General features: G+C 38.6%; 1 protein-coding gene and 1 non-coding gene across 3 annotated transcripts; both read right to left on the bottom strand.

The window, feature by feature from the left end:
• Positions 1-558: 558 nt before the first annotated feature.
• Positions 559-16519, bottom strand: LOC136318466 (E3 ubiquitin-protein ligase TRIM34-like). 2 transcript variants are annotated; one of them, XM_066250804.1, is made up of 8 exons: positions 16390-16519; positions 11375-11859; positions 10581-10676; positions 9728-9958; positions 4306-4328; positions 2879-2979; positions 2566-2592; positions 559-2293 (listed from the first exon to the last, which is right to left on the bottom strand). In XM_066250804.1, exons 2-8 carry the CDS (start codon positions 11795-11797, stop codon positions 1713-1715), a joined length of 1482 nt encoding a protein of 493 aa, XP_066106901.1. In that variant the 5' UTR covers positions 11798-11859; positions 16390-16519; the 3' UTR covers positions 559-1712. The 2 variants fall into 2 exon arrangements, with proteins under 2 accessions (XP_066106901.1, XP_066106902.1); XM_066250805.1 differs by having other exon boundaries at positions 11375-11856; positions 16390-16503.
• Positions 16520-18911: 2392 nt separating this feature from the next.
• On the bottom strand, positions 18912-19018 carry LOC136321556 (U6 spliceosomal RNA). The gene has a single exon (XR_010728707.1). It is a non-coding gene; the product is annotated as a U6 spliceosomal RNA (small nuclear RNA).
• Positions 19019-19383: the final 365 nt, after the last annotated feature.

Below are 19383 nucleotides of genomic sequence, written 5' to 3' on the forward strand. Positions count from 1 at the left end.
AAGAATGGAAAATTAAAGTGCAAGAATATATGGGAATACCACCAGAAACAAATTTAACGGCGGGCGGACTAGGCATGCTCCCTGGGCACCAACTTCTCCAGCGCCCCATAAAACCCCAACTTTACACTTTTTTCTAATGACACCAAGTTTAAGGGGCCCAATATTTTCCCCTGCACCCAAGGCTTCAACCAACTTTAATCTGCCTCTGGATCCCACCATGTCCTGAATGAATATCTGTTGCAGAAAATACACCCCTCCTATCTCATTGGAAGAAAAGAAATGGAATTTTCTTTACCTTCTTCAGACCTTTCAAGTTGCTGTAATTGCAAAGCTGGCCGGGCAAGAAAATGCTTACCTACACTGTTGTTAAGAAATCTCACAATTGTACTTCTGAGTCTTACTGTATCACTGTGAATACGTTTTCAAAACTGAACAAATAGACTTAATATTTAAATTCATTTTCCATTAAATAGAATAAGTCCAAAAAAATGGTGGGGGGGGATTATGCAGCTAGAAATACTTATTTTACAATTAGCTAAAGTTTAAAGAAAGTTGTGATTCTTTCATCAAGTTATTTTATTCCTTAAAACAAAGCAAGGATTATATTTTTGAAAGTAAACAAATATGCATGCTTAAAATTATTTCTTTCAGTTACAGTGGGAGGAAAAATAAAAGTGATAGACAGCAAACATGATAATGCCTTATATTCTAGAAATTACAGAAGTTACTAAAAACATTGTTCAATTTTCATAATACTATATTAGGCAATATTATTTTTTCTTTTACAAATGAGAAATAGAATCCCATAAAATTTAGATTATTTGATTAAGGCCAATATGTAGACAACCAGAATTATAATAAATTTATCACTGTCACAAACACACACAAACACACACACAGGCTTTCCTATCACTGGCAGGGTGGTCTTGACAGCAGCACAGAGGTATCTGGGATTTGAATCATGAGACTCCAGTAAAACCACCCTAGTGTCCTTAAAGGCAGTAACCTATTTCATGAGACAAATGCACAACTTATATTTTTCAGTAATTAGTAGAGAAAAAGTTTATTAAAATGAGAAACATGTTTTATATTTAATGACGCTTTCCTTCTCACAGTGAATCTAACTATACTGTGCTTTTTCATACCTGGACTATTTTAAGTAAATCGCGTTCAAGTGTATTATTCAAGGTTACACTGCATGTATAGGGAGAGAAGGCACTTGAATTCAGACACTCTGGATTCAAAACTCCCACTCTTAGCACATATTATTGATGATATTTTCTCGTTCACTGCTTGAGGTATAACCAACATTGTGGGGAAACTGACATATCCATGAGGATTCATTCTACAGTGAACGACTCCTATAGCAAGTCTTGAATAGTATACAAAAGTTGTTAAAAAGCTTTCTTAATTCTGCTCAATGGCAGAGGAAATGAGATTATAAAATTTTGGCGGAGAAGTCACTTGTATACTGGTGTTTCTTATGAGGCATTAGTCATCATCCTTTATATTATATATAATGATGAATTAAGATAGTCTATTAATATGAACAAAGTGTCGAGAAAAATATGACACAAAACAAATTTTATGCTCTATTGATGAATGAAGGAAGCAGAAATGGAAAAAAAAAGGGACACAGCAAGGAAAGGTTGGTGAGAATGCTGTAGGTGAGCTCAGTGCTTTATGGAGGCTCTAAAAGAACGTGGATCTTGCTAACACAGTGTCATAGGACCAGGACATGTCATAAGATTGAAAAATGGATACACTGTCTGAGAAAATGAACATGAGGAGAATTTATAGATGAGTTTCCCCTGGTTTGTGATATTCAAAAATGATACAGTGCCCGCCTCACAGTCTACGAAAACGCCAACACGACAGGGGCGAACAGGTAAGGAAAGGGTTCTTTTCCCGAAACAACTGCTGGATTTATTTTCAAAAGCTTTATATTGACATTGATTCTCTAACCCTATAACCCAAAACCCATATTTTGGTTGATATCTATAGAAAAAACGTGGACATTTACCACTGGGTATATCAATACACCATTTAGGGTATAATTTAGGGATTTGTCCACAATATACCCCCAAGACCCAGGCACTTTTCTGTGACACATCTACCTCCCAATAATGTTTTCCTGAAGCGACGATCGGTGAGCCAAGTACAGCATACTCATTATTATCAGTAGTCTGATAAGTATAATTAGTATTTGATGTTGACACATGTCTTGCTTCTCTCTGATCCTCAGAAATGGTAACATTTTCACTATTTATTAGATGACACAGGATCACGTGAACTGTTAAAAAAATTACAAGTTTGGTTAAGAAATATGCAGTACCTTCCTTTGTGACATTTTAAGAGAAAGCTTGAGAATAATGTGAATGGGAACAGGGAAGAAGTTAGTTCGATTCTTGGGGAGAGGAAGAACACTGCAGAAATATAAAGTGTACGTGTTTGTGTCTAGAAAGAAAACATGGGGCTTAAGACAGGAGACCCAGTAGAAAATGTAAAATTCTGAAAGAAGATTAAGACAGAGAGTGGTATCATGATATTATGATATCTGCTTACCCCAGTAATTGCGCATATCAGTCAGCCCTGAAATGAAAAAAATCCGTAATATTAAATATAAGCAGAGGACTCAGCATTAAAATCTATTTTCTTTCCAGATCAGGAGACAGTGGGGTCCATGTCAGATAGTGCATGAAAGAAAGAGAAAACAAGACAGCGGGCCTACCCCCCATTAAATATGACCATATCCTCCGCACATAATATTCATCCTCCTTTGTCTCCTCTGTCCACACTGAGAGACTGAGCCCTCCTCCCTCTTTATCCCACCAGCACAGGAATCCTGCAGCCACCCTCTTGCCCTGGCATTCCTCACCATTCAACTCTTCCAGCACCACTCCCAGGTCAGGAACTTGGAACACTATCCTTTCTTTCTTCTTAAAAGGTTTTGGCTTCTTCAGAGTGAAGGTGTTACTCCTAGAAAAGAGAAAAATTGACCTCCACACCTCTGACTTTTTATCCTCTTAAACCACCAACTTCTATCTATTGACCCCATTGAAGCACTTAAGCTAACATCCATGGGGAGCCTGAGAAAGGAGAGACTCTTGACTGTAGAGCCAGAAGAATCATGCTCATGTCCCACTTTGTAGTGTAAACATTTTGTAAATTTAGAAAGACCTTAGCCTTTCAGGAGCACAGATTATTCCTTCTAAAATAACAACTAACCTTTACGTCCTGAAATCATATAAAATTATAAGATATCATTTTTTTTTAAAAAAAATAAAAATTTTGGTCTCTTACATTAATGTGAGAAAAAGTTACTGCATGAATGGGGAAGGATAATACATAAAAGTGAGGTGGCAGAACCTGGTTCCTGGTTCTCTGAGATATTACTAGTGTGGGAATTCCGTCTGGAGAGGACCAAGACCTTTATATTCTACTCCCCACTGGAAAGATCCTCACAATAACATCTGAGATTTCAGGTTCTCAGATAAAAGTAGAACACTTGGAAAAGAAGATACTGTGAACACCATACTTATAATAGTGGTCTGAATTTCAAGTTGAAAGAGATTGGTGCAGCCAAGTCAGTGTACAAATGTAGAAACAAGGATGCTGCCCTTTCATTCTGGCTTCAAAAGTACATACTCACAGTGTATCAATTGTTTACACCAGGACCAAAACATTATTTGCTATTGAAGACTTGAAGACTATTATTGGAAATAAAGAGAACTGTATATAAGGACCTAGGCTCTTCTTTTTAATCTACTTTAAATTATAAATTGATATTTATAATTTATAATTTTAAAATGACAAATATAAATACACAATATAAATATATATGATTGTATATAAATATAAAGATTATATAAAATATTAATATAATTTAAATATAAAAATGTTGTCTTTAATTCTGGATACCTGGGAGGTAAAGAAGACACAGTTACCCATAACAGACCAGGTCACTATAAAATAGGGGAACCTGAGTTAGATACAGGCATGCTGAGTAAATAAAATTTATGAAGATACAGGAATCTGATGATGCAAAACTTTAGCCTGGAATCTTCAACTGACCCAAACTATGCAATGTCCACCACCCAAATTTCCTATCACAGAGAAGAAGAGTTCATTCTAAATAGTTATAGAACACTCAAATCATGATATATGAACAGAAATTTAAAATAAAACTACACCCAAATTTTCCAACCCAGAGCCATATTTTATTCTAAGTAACCAGCAGTGAGGTTAAATGGCTTTAAGCCTCTTTACAGCACAGATGGACCATCTCTGGTCTCCCACACATACCTTTCCATGATGCCATTCACATCCTATGGAGAAAACAGAAAATATGAGTCAAGAAGTGTTAAGACCTCCTAACTTCGAACGCTTCATCATGTCCTCTCTACCCCTTGGTTTGGTGGGAATAGAGATGTTTCCAATGTGAGAGTCAACAAGATCCAGGTCAATCATTCCAGAAGATTCATGTGAGTTGTCAAATTTCCAAAAAGGTAGAAACATGCTGACTCTGTGAGATATTGGCATGAGTCTTATAGTACCTGGAAGTGAGACATATTTATGAGGAAAGAGTGTTGCCCATAATATTTTCCCCTAAAGTTCATAAAGATCCTCATGAGATGTTTTAAGGGATGCATTGTTTGTTCCTTCTTTCACCATAAGTATAACATGATGAACTATTACTGGAAATACATTATGCCACCTTGGGAGAATCAAGATAAGTGAATAATCATATTCCTCAAGAAGTTTACATGGCTCTGTTGAAGATACGAGCAAACAAATGTACTAATGTAGGCTTGTCTCAAGTCTTCCCTCACTCTACACACCATCTATAAATGACCTCACTCACACTCTAAATTTAACACACACTCATGCATTTTCTGCGTTCTTATTTTTACTCAATTTTGTCTCTTAAATACAGTTTAATATATTCCCTAGTAAAAAACCCAACAGACCCGATAACTTGGGATGTTTTATATGTACCTTCACCAAACAGTTTTCCTTATTCCCCTTTGTCCATGTTACCAACATCACTCAGTCACTGTCCTATATGCATCTGCATTACAATCTCCACCAAGCTGGTTTAATTCACATCATTAACAGTTTTAAGCCATCTTAAAATTCTCATCATCAAAGATTTGTTTGTTTGAACAGATACGTACCAATATATTTAGTCTCCTTTATCTCAGACTAACATCTTCTATGACAACAAAGAGGAGACCACCCACTGAGTCAACACATGCAAAAAAAAATTGCTTTGTCTCTGTATTAGGGCCTTTCTGCTGTATATGACAAAAAAATTAAAGGTTGATGAAGTAAAGAAAGAAAATTTGGAAACAGTGTAACTTTAATCAAACCATAAGTTTGAAGCTAAAATATTGTCACCAGGATCTGGTCCATGTAATTCTCCAAATTCTATATATTACTTCTGTATTGACTGTATTCTCAGTTCATAAAGAAAATATGAATCTCCTCATATAAGTTGCAGAAAAAAAGAACCTGTCTTTCTAATTATATCAATTAATTATGTAGCCTATATATTATTGGATTCTATTGAATCAGGTGCTCTTATTAAAATATCATTGTGTTGTTGCTAGAATAATATGAAGCAATGATAGAGGCAAGCATACCTATTCTATTGCAATTAGTTCAGTACTAATTTGAAGTAGATCATGATAAAATAGCTAGCACATTGTAAGACAAAGAGCAACAACCACCAAAGTAAAAAATAGTAGAACTTAAAACCTTATACTGGAAATTTTTGTTTAAGTCAAAAATAGCTAGTCAATAAGAAATAAAACAATGAAAACTACAGGCAAAATATAGAAGCAATGAACACAACACAAATTAGTAGAAGTACATTGACAGTAGTATTAAATGTTATTGCCTTATTCTGCCAATTAAAATGCAAAGACTTTAGGATTAGATAAAAAGCAATTTCAACTAATACTAAATATAAAAGAAACATTTTGGATTTAAACACACCAATATGCCAAAGTAAAAAAGAGTTCTGATGAAAATGAGGAAGTAGATACTGTGTTCATTTCCTCCCATAGTCACAGGAAAATATTAATTACAGAGTAACCTCTATTGAGAACAACAGTAGGAGGAGCTGAACAGAACTCCTAAAAATAATATAAAGAAGAAGTCACCTGAAAGACGGAGAAAAAGAGCAGAAACAAAATTGGCTGGTCTCACCCTCATGAATGGATGTTAAGAAATGGAAAGAATATCTTGGCTGCAGAGGTTCCATCTAAGGAATGATGAGTCCTAGCCCCACAATAAGCTCCTCTGCCAAAAGTACCAGTGCCTGGAACAATGAAAATCAGCAAGAACTCAATCCAGGTTAGATGGAGGGACACTGTAGACCCAGGCAATCTCTTAAAGGGGACTACCACAGAATAACTCACAAACTCTTGTGCTAAATTCCAAAAATGCACAAACCTTGCAAAGCTATAGGAACATATATGAAGAAAATGAATTGTCTGGCTTCAGATCCAAGGCTGAAGGAGTGAATCTTCCAGGGACTAATGTGCAAACAGTTGCCATTGTTCCCTTGATGACCCTAGACATACTTAGCTAACAGGGCAGGACAACATCAAATCTGAGTCTCCACTATCTTGGTTAACACCATTCCTACCCATTCTGGTGATAATCTAAGACCCCACCACACCCAATTTAAGCCTCTGTCCCAATCTGTTTCAGAGGTTAAGACACACAAGCAGCTCATTTAGTAACCTGCATTGATGGTTTTTATTGAGTCACTCAAATATCCACAAACCACAAACAAACAGCAGCTGACCTCAGGCTGCCCTTTACCTCTTGCAAAGGGACCCTATCTTACAGTAATGGCTGCTGATCTTTGACACAACATAGCCTCTGCAATGCACCTTCAAGCAATGCACAACCAGCAATGTCAGATCACTTTGTAGCTTAAAAAGGTAGTGCTGAACCAGACACAGGCAGTGGCTGACATTAGCACACACCAAGATGCCCCAGGACCAACAAACTTGGTGGCCAGGTTCAAAACACTCCAGAGCAACTCCCAATTTGCACCACTAATTACACACACAAAGGGTGGACCCAGCAAGCACTAGAGCCCTGTTAAAATGAATCATTGTTCATAAAGACAGCCATCGTATAATAGCTTGCTTACTGTAGTTAATGCCATTCTACACAGCTATTCAGCCAGAAGATCAATCCCATCCACCAACATGTCAACAGCAATCAAGGCTCAACTAGTCTTCTACAGAAGAGAACACATAATCCACACATGAACATTTCTGAAGTGCTTGGCTTGGTGAACAGGGGAACTGCACCCAAAATCCACTCTGCTTAGATTGGGAGACATGGCAAATATATTAATATAAACATAACAACATAGGGAGAAAGCCAAAATGAGGAGAAAAAGAAACATGTTGCAGATGGAAGATCAGGACAAAATTTTTTTAAAAATGACTAAACAAAAAGAAAGAAGCAACCTACCAGATACAGAATTTTAAGCACTGGTTATAAGGATGCCCAATGAACTTAGAGAAAACTGAGATGATCTCAGCAATAACCTCTCACTGAGATATAGCAAAGATAAAAGGAAAAGATATAAAGCATAAAAAAGACCTAGTAAGAAATGAAGAATAAATAAGAATATTAAAAGGAGCAAGAGAAAAGCAGTTAGTTACCTATAACGTAGCTACAACAGAACTATCAATTAATTTGCAATGAAAGCTCTGAAGATGGAAGGAATTCACATGAAATATTAAGGTGATGAAAAGCAAGTATCTACAACCTAGCTACTCTACCCAGCAAAACAATCATTTAGAATTGAAGGAGACATAAAGAGCTTCACAGATAAGAAAAAGCTGAAACAGTTCAACACCAAACCAGTATTACAACAAATGTTAAAGGGCCTTAACAAAAAAAGATATGTAACAAAAATATGAATAATAAAAGTATCAAGAATGTAGACACACACAAAAAAAGAATGTAGAACACATGACCAACATTATAAACCAGATCAATCTAACTAGCATTTCTAGACCTTGTCACTCAACTAATGCACAATAAACATTCTTTTCAAATCTATATAAAAAATAATGAGCATACACTATTTTAAACTATAAATTAAGTGTCAATACATATAAAAGACTAAAATAATAAAATACATTTAATAATTGAGTAACTAAATTTAAAATACACTATAGAATAAAAAGTAAAAAGTCCCCGACTATTTCTAAATTAACATACTTCAAATGTTCTAAAGGTTAACAAAAGCACAAATCACAACATAAATTTCAATATATATAGAATTGATTGAAAATACAATAAACCAATAGCATGGACTATATTAAAACAAATTATTTATATCTTTAAAATGATAACAAAAATGACTTATAAAATCAGTGGTCTAAATTCCACCTACAGGAAAATAACAGCAAGTTGAACAATACACACATATTCATGTGTGCATGTGCATATACATATATACACTCAGAGGAAACTATATAATTGAGACCAGAAATCAATTATATAGAAATGTTGAAAATAGATAAATCAAAAAAATAAACTTGTATTGGAAAAGCACCAAAATAATTAACCAATAATACCTAAATTGACCCCCCAAAAAGTTAATCATCATTCATAATAAAAGAGGGAACATTACTGTGACTACAATAAAAATGAAAGAGATTGTCCCTGGCCGCTTGGCTCAGCGGTAGAGCGTCGGCCTGGCGTGCGGGGGACCCGGGTTCGATTCCCGGCCAGGGCACATAGGAGAAGCGCCCATTTGCTTCTCCACCCCCCCCTTCCTCTCTGTCTCTCTCTTCCCCTCCCGCAGCCAAGGCTCCATTGGAGCAAAGATGGCCCGGGCGCTGGGGATGGCTCCTTGGCCTCTGCCCCAGGCACTAGAGTGGCTCTGGTCGCAGCAGAGCAACGCCCCGGAGGGGCAGAGCATCGCCTCCTGGTGGGCAGAGCGTCGCCCCTGGTGGGTGTGCCAGGTGGACCCTGGTTGGGTGCATGCGGGAGTCTGTCTGACTGTCTCTCCCCGTTTCCAGCTTCAGAAAAATACAAAAAAAAAAAAAAAAGAGAGATTAAGAGAAATATAATGCCTAATTTCATGTTTACACATCTCACAATTTAGAATAAACAAATTTGTACAAAATGTGCATTATCAAAAACTGACGCATAAAATGTAAAAAAAACACAACTAACAAAATCTAATACAAGAAAAATAGTATTTTAAATCTTTCCTAAAAGAACGGCCCAGAGTAAAATTGGATTTACTGATGAATATATTGAATAGTTAAACTAAGAAAACACCAATCCATCACAGTTGTTTATTCAGAAAAAAAATGGAACAAGAAAAAAACCTCAATTCATTCTAAAATAAAAAGAACACAACTCATGAGGCATGAATTGGTATCTGAAAAATGTTGTAGGTTGAATCACAAATACAGAGCCATAGAATATAACTAGATACAACAAAGCTTCTCTCCACGGTCAGATTTTGCATTGTAATTTTAATACATTAATAAAAACAAGATTTTCCCAGGGAATTTATACATTAAAATATTCTTATAATTAGAGATGAGGAAAGGGTACTTTAAGACCAAAAGAACCTAGTGTCACTAGGAACAGCTTAAGCACACAGTAGAGAAGGAAAATTAGTCTTTATTTTCCTCAAGTTCAGATGCTAAGTCTTCTTCCCAAGTCCTACCTGCAGCATCTCCAATGTTGACCCCTGCAACCGATGCTCCAGATCTGAGATGAGATCTCTCACCAACTGGCTCTGCTGGACCAGCTCACTCTCATCCTCGTCCAGGTCACAGAGAATCTCTTCCTCCTCCTTCTCCAACTTTTGCAACTCAATCTGCTCTTTATTGTCCAGAATTCCTCTCAATTTTTGAAAATACTTATGAACACGCTGGCTCTCACTTTGCATGTGATGCTTTAGAATTGAGAAAAAGAGAAAGGGACTCTTGCTATCAGGCAGAGATGAAGCCAATAAAACAATTATTTAATTTGGCAGTTCTCACAAAGAAGGGGGAGGGAGCAGAAGAGCAATTCTTGGGGAGGCTGACTTTTCCTATTATTTTATATTTATCACATTCCAAAAACCATGGCCTAAATTCTGGATTATTTTGGCTAACCCTTAACCAAAAGGAGACACCTTGGTGTAGCATAACTATCACACAGCTGCCCAGGACAGTAACGCCTCCCTGCATTACTCCTGACCCCCACACCACCCTCATTCTAACATTAAACACCAGGGACAGCGCCATGACTTCTGTAAGCATTAAAGACACAAAGTAGTGACAGAAATGGACAAAGAATTTGTTAGCCATCCTCACCAGATTCTCTATGAGAATAACAAATCTACAAATATTTTTGTTAATTTGTGGCATGTTTATTTTCAGCCCACTCCTATCAGAGAAAAGTTAAAGAATGTCTAATCAATGACTCTGGACATATCAGCTCAGGGAACAAAGAGAAAGGGAGCACTTTGTGACAAACACCCAAGGTTCTGCCCAGGTTCTTATAGAACTACCTCAAGAAGTGTCTCCTCCTACCTTCCAGGAAGTTTTCTCCTCTCTGACGTCAGCTCTCAACTTCTCAGCATTCTGCTGCTCTGTTCTCAGTTTGTCCAGAGCTGCCAGGAGCTTCTCCTGGTAGAGAGAAATCACACCCGAGTCAAGATATGGGATTTCTCGGCATCAGTTGTAGAGGATACACTGGGAATAAAATCAGTCTGATCTCCAAAGAGATTAGAGTTGACAACAATTGTGACAATCTGTGACTTGAAGGAAAGCTACAGTAATGAATGAGTTCTTTAAGACAAGTGATAGAGGTCAACATTCCCAAGTCAAGATGGATCTTAACAAGTTGTACTCTTGAAAACTGTGTGGTTTTGTGAAGCAATGGCAAAAACAAAAATTCACTTAATAAAAAGAAATAAATTACTCTCACTCCATATTCAAAAGAAAAAAGATATACAGAGAAGTTTGATTCTCTCTGTCTTAAAAGAAGCAGCATGATTCTATAGTTAGGGAGAACTAGGTTTGTATCCACCCAGCTGCGCAGTTACCCCTCCTGATCAAAGGGGAAATAAGAAATTTGCTTGGGTACCAAAACTCCATCTTTTACCAAAAAAATTAAAAATATCTGCTTCTGGCTTAAAGTCTGCTCAGCATGTTGTAATTAGGTGGAATGCACAGAAATATCCTTCAGATATTGGAAGTCAGCATAGAAAGAAAAGTGATCAGGCTCTGGGTTCTGGTGGCAAGGTCTTAGAGTGAAACACAAAGTGGAGATTTCTCATGAAGTACCATTTTCTGCATGTCTCTCCTCCATCCCAGTCTATTACCTTGTACTCCTGGACAACCTCTTCCGTGAGGAATGTGTGGTGATCACGGTGTTCTTGAGACCGCTCACAAAGCCAGCAAATGAACTTTCCATCCTCCTTACAGAAGAGCAAGAGTTTCTCTCCATGGCGCACACAGAGATCTCTCTTTTGCTCATTTTCTGGACTCAGCTTGACCTCCCTGAGCATCTCCACTATGTTGGCCATATGCCGATTAGGCCGCAGGCTCCCAGGGTGGTAACTGATTCGGCACACAGGGCAGCTGCCCCCTTCTTCCTGCCCATTCACAGAGTCCTTGTTGTTTGCAGTGATGCAGGCCTGACAGAAGCTGTGCCCACAGTCCAGGCTCAGGGGTTCTGTCATGAGCTCTAGGCAGATGGGGCAGGTCACCTCCTCCTTTATGTTCACCAGAATTCCTGAAGCCATCACAGCTGCTCTCCGGCTCCTATCTGTCTTGATCTGAGGCTCCTTTTGCTCACAGATTCCTGCTTCATAAGAAAAGGTTAAAAGAAGACAGAGTAAGAAAGGTAGGCACACATCAATACTAACTGTTGGCTGGGCAAGAACAAATATTGAAGAACAAAAAGAAAAGATAAAAGGACAAAGAAAGACATGATTACTTGATAGAAAATAAGATTTTTTATAATCATTTTAATTACTTTTAGTTCATCTGACATGACAAATTTCATTTTCCTCTGTGCAACGGTTGTTATTGTCCTTTACTCTTATTGAACAAAAGAATGATCTTAGGCCTTTCTACTAAGATCCTGTGTGACCCACCTTCTCTCCTACTTCTTTCACATGCACAACATACCCTCAAAGTAAAAGCACTGAACCACTTCTGCGTCGTGGTTTTCATACCTGCTATTCTCTCAGTATGCAATGCTGCCCTGTTATTAGAATGACTTGCTCGCATCCTTAACTTTCTCCTTACAAATTTGTTTATCAGATAGACCTGCTCTGATTTGCATATTTACACTGTAACCATTGCCATCATTTCTTGTATGTTTGAAATGATTGCTATTATCATGACATAATCTGTGGCTATGTGCTTGTGTATGTGGCAAGAGTAAACCCTTTATCAGATCTGTACACAGAAAACAGTGTGTGACTTTCAAAAATCATTTATCTTTGAACATGGAGTCTGGATGAATCTAATATATTCCAGTCCCTCTTCAGAGGTCTTTTCCTACCTCATTAAAGTTAATAAAAAACAATCAGGTAACTTAGGAGCCTCTGGGGATTCCTTCGTTATAAATGCTGAAATTTAGCACTGGCTAGTAAATATGCCAAAGACATTGACAAGATCCAAAAGATATATATGTATGAGGATGGTGAGGAGGGAGACAGTATTAACATATTTATATGATCATATGTCACATACCAGAAAAAATAGAAACACAGAGAAAATGAACATCAGCTTGTGAAAAGAGTCTACCAGTTTTAGTCAAGATGACTAATTTTATTTACTATAAATCACATGTGTAAAGCCAATAGCCATGGCCACCATCACAGACGCCTGGCCTGTGCAGGTTTGCATTTGATTCAGACAGATGGTAAAGAAATCACAGAGCCAAGAACTGGTGGGCCATCAGCTTTAATCCTAGCTTGCACCCGGCCGGCAAAAAATACTCACAGTGGGAAAACACTTCCCTTTCCATTCAGGGCTCCCAAAGCCACTGTCTTATGTGAGTTTCCTAGAATGAAAGGTTTCTAGCACACCAGCCTTATTCAACTCTGTTCCCCATCTCCTTCTCTCTGCACAAACTCTGCACAAGCTGGCTTCTTCTTCAGCACTCGCCATCTTGGCTGCTTCTCTATTCCTCTACGTGGCCATTCTCTGCTCTCCTCCTTCATGGGCTCCTCTGCCCCATTTTATAGTGTAGAAATCAAACCTTTAATCCAATATACAAACAAGGAAGTCTCTGATACAAAGTCGCTTATCTGAGGCATAATGGGATTCCTCATTAGAGTGCACCACCCCACATCAAGCAACAACAGTCAAGGCTATGGGGAAAAGCCTAGTCTTAAAACTAAACCTGCCCTGACCGGTTGGCTCAGCGGTAGAGCGTCAGCCTAGCGTGCGGAGGACCCAGCTTCGATTCCCAGACAGGGCACACAGGAGAAGCGCCCATTTACTTCTCCACCCCTCCGCCGCGCTTTCCTCTCTGTCTCTCTCTTCCCCTCCCGCAGCCAAGGCTCCATTGGAGCAAAGATGGCCCGGGCGCTGGGGATGGCTCCTTGGCCTCTCCCCCAGGCGCTAGAGTGGCTCTGGTTGCAATATGGCGACGCCCAGGATGGGCAGAGCATCGCCCCCTGGTGGGCAGAGCGTCGCCCCATGGTGGGCGTGCCGGGTGGATCCTGGTCGGGCGCATGCGGGAGTCTGTCTGACTGTCTCTCCCCGTTTCCAGCTTCAGAAAAAACAAACAAACAAACAAACAAAAACAAAAAAAAACTAAACCTTAGGCTATAATGACCCTACTTGCTTACAGTCTGTCCCCCACACTCAATGCAAACTATAACCAAGCAAACATATTTATCATATTTACAACTTATTTAACCAACAACATAGTAACACCTAAACTAATACACATCAACATACTAATGAGTCTAAATGGAGCATTTAAACCACTATGACCCTGACAGTACATGTAAAGTAACAGTAACATAATCAGCCATATATATAGAAACAAGCTGATGTTAAAAACACTGCTAGAGATGTATACATGTTGTTGGGCAATCAAATAATGGTCAGATAAAAGGTTGTCCAACAATTCCAACTTGAAAATATAAAGGTTGAACAGAACCAAAGATAAAGAAAATACGGCATACAAGAGAGGAAAAACTGTTTTAGGTGAAGGAAGTGACTTGTTCACAAAAATGCACCACCTTGTCTGAGTTTATAAATGCTGGTGTGGCTGGGTGCACAGAAAACTACTGGGCCTTTAGTATCACATGAGCCTGCAGTGACCCTGACACGTGGCACTTCTTCAATTGTCTAACACTTAGGGCTTCCTTTCCAGAAGCAAAAGAAATTATCCATGTTTAATCATCAGAGAAGAGGGAGGAATAGTTAGCTTTGCCTTTGCTTGGTGGTATGTTACATGAATCCAGTGTGGAATTGGGAAAATAGCCCAGAGACCATAAGCTGTTAACTCCTGGCTACAGAGACTGCTCCAGATCAGGTTGTGAAGAACAGCAAGATCAGAGGTAGACACTGTATTAGGGGTAGATGTTAAATGAGGTCTACCTGTGTTCATAACTCCAGAATGGTCTAAACATGTGTGTAGGGCCACCAATTATTTCTCATCCCATTCAAGATCCAGTTCATCCTGAGACCTATCAATACCCTACTTGGGCAAATCAGTTTGTAAAACGCGTTTTATAGGTTTGCTTGCTTTTATTTTGCATTGGCCTGGGCAGTGCCATGTGTATGTAATCTGTGAAAGGCTGTGGTGCTTGTCCTCAGGGCAGCAGATTGCAAATTGTGGATTAACTTTCTGACTGGGAGGGGCCATTGTATGGCTAATATTTGCTGGAGAAGGCATTTTTTCCCCAGCCTGTATTTTGCCAGGAGAGAAGGAGTGCAGGTTTGGAACCAGAGCTGAGGGCTTTAATAGCTCATCTGAGGCTGGTGGGGGCCTTTGATTCCAGGAGGAAGCAGAGAAGATTTTTCCGAGTTGTGGAACCGAAGAATGAGCCAGTGCTCTGGGAGCTCTGAATGAGAGGAATCGATCTTCCCTGCTGTTTGCTAGTTCACCGGTACAAGACTTTAATATACAGAATGGCCAACCATTGTTTGGCACCACTGTTTCTTTACTGTCTCCCTGAATGCAATGAGAACCTGCATAGCCACAATGGCAGCGGCCTCTGGCCATACAACCCTATAGAAGAGGGAGGAGCAAAGCATGCATGTTGGAGCTGCAGAACTTTGTCACAGTGGGGGTACAAAGAACAAAGGTCAAAGCAGCTGCTGCCCAGGACACAGAAGAGGGAAGTGTAGAGAAACCTGAAGCCCCACTCATGGAAGGAACCCCACCCTACCTGCACATGACTCCAGTGTTCCACAGCAGGCAGGGAGATGGGTGTGGGAACATGAGTGGTGTCTGCGCTGCAGGGATATCACCAATGCTCAGACCACCCTTAAGAACCTATGGGTTTGTGCCCCATATCAGGCTCCCTAACCCTGGTATACTGCACCAGAGAGCTGAGCCCACAAATTTTCCTCAAAATCCAGCAAGACTTCTGCCCATGAGAACCTTAGGGGTTTAGGAATCAGAAGATTCCTCTTTTTAAAATTTTTATTTAGAAAGTTAAGTTTAACACTGTGAAATTGATTAGTAAGAGTAAATAACTTTTAGGTAAACATTTCTATAGTTTTTAAACTGTTGATTACATTATTTACCCACCATTCAAAGTCAAATCATTTTCTGTCACCTTATATTTGTCCCTCTGAGATTCCCATTTTAAAGCCTAATGCCCAGGAATTAAAGGACTTACAGAAAATGCCCCAGGAATCATTACAAAAGCAAAATATTGAGAAGTGCCTTAGACTACGTGTGAAGGAGTAGAAAAGCCATTCCTGGAGACCTAGATGTGGTGGTGGAGCTGGTGGGGGTGGGGAGGAGGTTCATTGAGGAACACCCCTTACCTTGCCAGCTCAGGGCTGCATCTGCCTGTAACCAGTCAGAGCCACTTGGTGTACTGCCCCATCTTACTGCTGCAGCCCCTCTGCCAGAGCTGACTGGAGAGTGCCCACACCCAGCGCCCTCCCAGGGGCATCACCCTTGCCCCAACATGGGGACAGGAGCCACTTCTCCCACCTAGCTCAGTTCCCGCAGGAGCCATTAGACCCAGGCAGCCCTCTCAGTGATGTCCCATTAATCTCCTAGCTCTGCTGACTGGCTGGAAGGGGTGGAGGATGTGCTTCAACGCCCCAGGGTTAGAAACGAAAGAAGGCACAGTTCTTATCAGGCTACCAACTCTGAGAAACTGCACAGAGCACAGAGGAAACTCACCACAATCTTTCAGGGTAAAAAGCCGATTCACTTGTTCTAGAGTTCCAGCCTGAGGGGCAGAAGTGTTCACAATTCCCTCTCCAAACCAGAACCCTGAAGTCCACAGAGGATCTTGAGCACCAGAGTGAAAATGAAAGTTAAAATTCTTTGGGGAGGGGCAGAGAGCAGAACATTTATAGACCAATGGGAGACCTTCACCAGGGCCACTGGGAAGTGGGAAGGCTTTGTGCCTGTGTCAGTCAGTGAGAGCTTCCTCTCTACATGCCAAATTTGGGATTGATCCCAGGTCAGGGCACACACAACATTCAAACAACGATGACTTGAACAAATGGAACAACAAACTGATGTTTCTCCCCCCACACAACCCCCTCTGTCTGTGCTTCTCTCTCTGTCTCCCTTCCTATTTCTCTAATACCAATAAAATAAAAATAAAATATTAAAAAGTGCAAAGACATATGCTGCAGAAACAATCACCACCATAGCATTTTTCCTGCTGTCTTAATGTAGGAGAAACACTAGTCATTTCTGAGGGTAACTACAGCCCATCAGCTTCCTGGAGAGAGTGAGGCTGACCAGGAAAGGGAAACATTGACATGCATATGTCATTGCAGAGGGGTCCTATACAGACTGCTGACCCTGCCTCTATCACTGAGAGTAATGATGTGACCAATACCTGAAAATGGAGATATGCTTAGGCAGGCAGAGAAAAGGCTTTCTCATGAGAGAGAATTGCTATAAAAATAAAGAAGAATGTCAAATCAACTTATATTTAGCATAATCACTTAGATTAAAGATGATATTCCAGTACTTAAAAGATAGGTAACTATGAAAAAAAAGAATTTTCTCATATTATAAAATTAATTGCTACATGCAAAATACACTATAGTTTACTATTGGCAGAATGTTATACTGTGATCTCTAGGACTTATTCATTTTGTCTTACTGAAGCTTTAAACCTGATGAAAGGTAAAGTCTTGAAAATTTAACTGGTTAGATTTCATATGAAGTCCATTTACCATATGAAAGTCAATACGAATGATAGCAGAAATAGAAAATTTAAAGTGAATGTTTAGAGAAAACAAATTATAACCTAGAATAGTATGTTATAAAACTATAAGATAAAATATATTTAGAAATTTAAAAATAAAAATATTTATTATCAAAAAGTTAAGATTAAAAATGATGTGGTTTAATCATGTTTTTTATTCGAAAGCATAACAAAGGTACTAACATTGAAAGTAGACTAGCATTCATTCTTATCATTCATTATTTAAAATCACATAGAAAAGCAATCAACATCAATCTGGACCCTTGCTTATATGTTAGGAAATGAAAAAGTTAATGCAAACATTCTATTTCTTAATTTTCACAATTATCATGCTATTCTCAGTATTTTTCTTTCTGATGAGAAACTTCATTCAATTTAATTTAATAAGGGCCAGTAAGTAGCAATATCAGTATGGGTATGAAATTTTATCCGATTTCAAAGTCAAGGCTCTAAGCTGTGCAGTGTTCACTCTCTACAACATGTCATCTGTAAGAGCACCCTGGCCATTAAGTATTAAATTTAATTTAATTTATTTTCAGGAAGGAGTAGCCTCTTCTTCATTCATGAATACATGGATTGAGCACATCAATCAATATCTTCTGGCACCTAAAATTTTCCCATGATGCTCTAGGTTCCTCCTGTATATCAGCATCTCTTAGGTTTTCCTTCCTACGCTACATCGTAGGAAATTAACTCCTACCTTTTCTTGGTGGTTCAACTGCAAAAAGGACATCTAGGCTGGGAAATCAAGAACCCATAATCCTGCCTCCTCCTCTCCTTAGCTGTGGACATTAGGACATACCTCATAAATTTATAAATTTTTTCAAATTCCCAATAGGAATTCTTTCTTTCCTAATATATTTGAAAATCAACTTCGATAAAGATACCCTCTATATCAGGGGTAGTCAACCTTTTTATACCTACTGCCCACTTTTGTATCTCTGTTAGTAGTAAAATTTTCTAACGCTCACCAGTTCCACAGTATTGGTGATTTATAAAGTAGGGAAGTAACTTCACTTTATAAAATTTATAAAGCAGAGTTACAGCAAGTTAAAGCATATAATAATAATTACTTACCAAGTAAATTATGTCAGATTTTTGCTAAGTTTGGCAGAATAAATCTTTATAAAACAACTTATTATAGTTAAATCTATCTTTTTATTTATATTTTGATTGCTCCACTACCGCCCACCATGAAAGCTGGAACACCCACTAGTGGGCGGTAGGGACCAGGTTGACTACCACTGCTCTATTTAATTATACATATATTTATATATTCATAATGATGTAGATGTATGTATACGTAAGAATAAATGTGCCTGTGCATACCTTTCTCAAGCCAAGCATATTACTTTTTTTTTTTTTTTTTTTTTTAATAAATTTTTATTAATGGTAATGGGATGACATTAATAAATCAGGGTACATATATTCAAAGAAAACATGTCTAGGTTATTTTGTCATCAAATTATGTTGCAAAAATATGGAACGCTTCACGAATTTGCGTGTCATCCTTGCGCAGGGGCCATGCTAATCTTCTCTGTATCGTTCCAATTTTAGTATATGTGCTGCCGAAGCGAGCACACCAAGCATATTACTTTACATTTTATTAAGACATGTAATTACCCCTCTAGATCTTGATTTGGGCTCTGTGCTCTCACCACCCTAATTTATAATGTAGGCTTCTCTAAGAAAAGTTTTTCCTTTTACTATCTTGAGTAAGTCTATCTCTTATCAAATTTGAAATTAATTTTAAAAGTAATAATAGTAAAATGCATGGTATATAGCAGGGGTTGGGAAACTTTTTGGCTGAGAGAGCCATGAAAGCCACATATTTTAAAATGTAATTCTGTGAGAGAAATACAACGACCCCTGTACATTACACATTATCCAATAAAAATTTGATGTTGTCCCAGAGGACAGCTGTGATTGGCTCCAGCCACCAACAA

Source organism: Saccopteryx bilineata, chromosome 1, assembly GCF_036850765.1.
Source record: "Saccopteryx bilineata isolate mSacBil1 chromosome 1, mSacBil1_pri_phased_curated, whole genome shotgun sequence".
NCBI lineage: Eukaryota > Metazoa > Chordata > Mammalia > Chiroptera > Emballonuridae > Saccopteryx > Saccopteryx bilineata.

Excerpts from the sequence above, each read along its gene's own strand:
- LOC136318466 (XM_066250804.1), bottom strand. The coding sequence starts at position 11,797 with ATGGCTTCAGGAATTCTGGTGAACATAAAGGAGGAGGTGACCTGCCCC. Across the intron at positions 10,677-11,374 it reads AGGTTGTCCAGGAGTACAAG|GAGAAGCTCCTGGCAGCTCT; the intron begins GTAATAGACTGG and ends TCTCTCTACCAG. Across the intron at positions 2,294-2,565 it reads TGATATGCGCAATTACTGGG|TTCACGTGATCCTGTGTCAT; the intron begins GTAAGCAGATAT and ends TTTTTTTAACAG.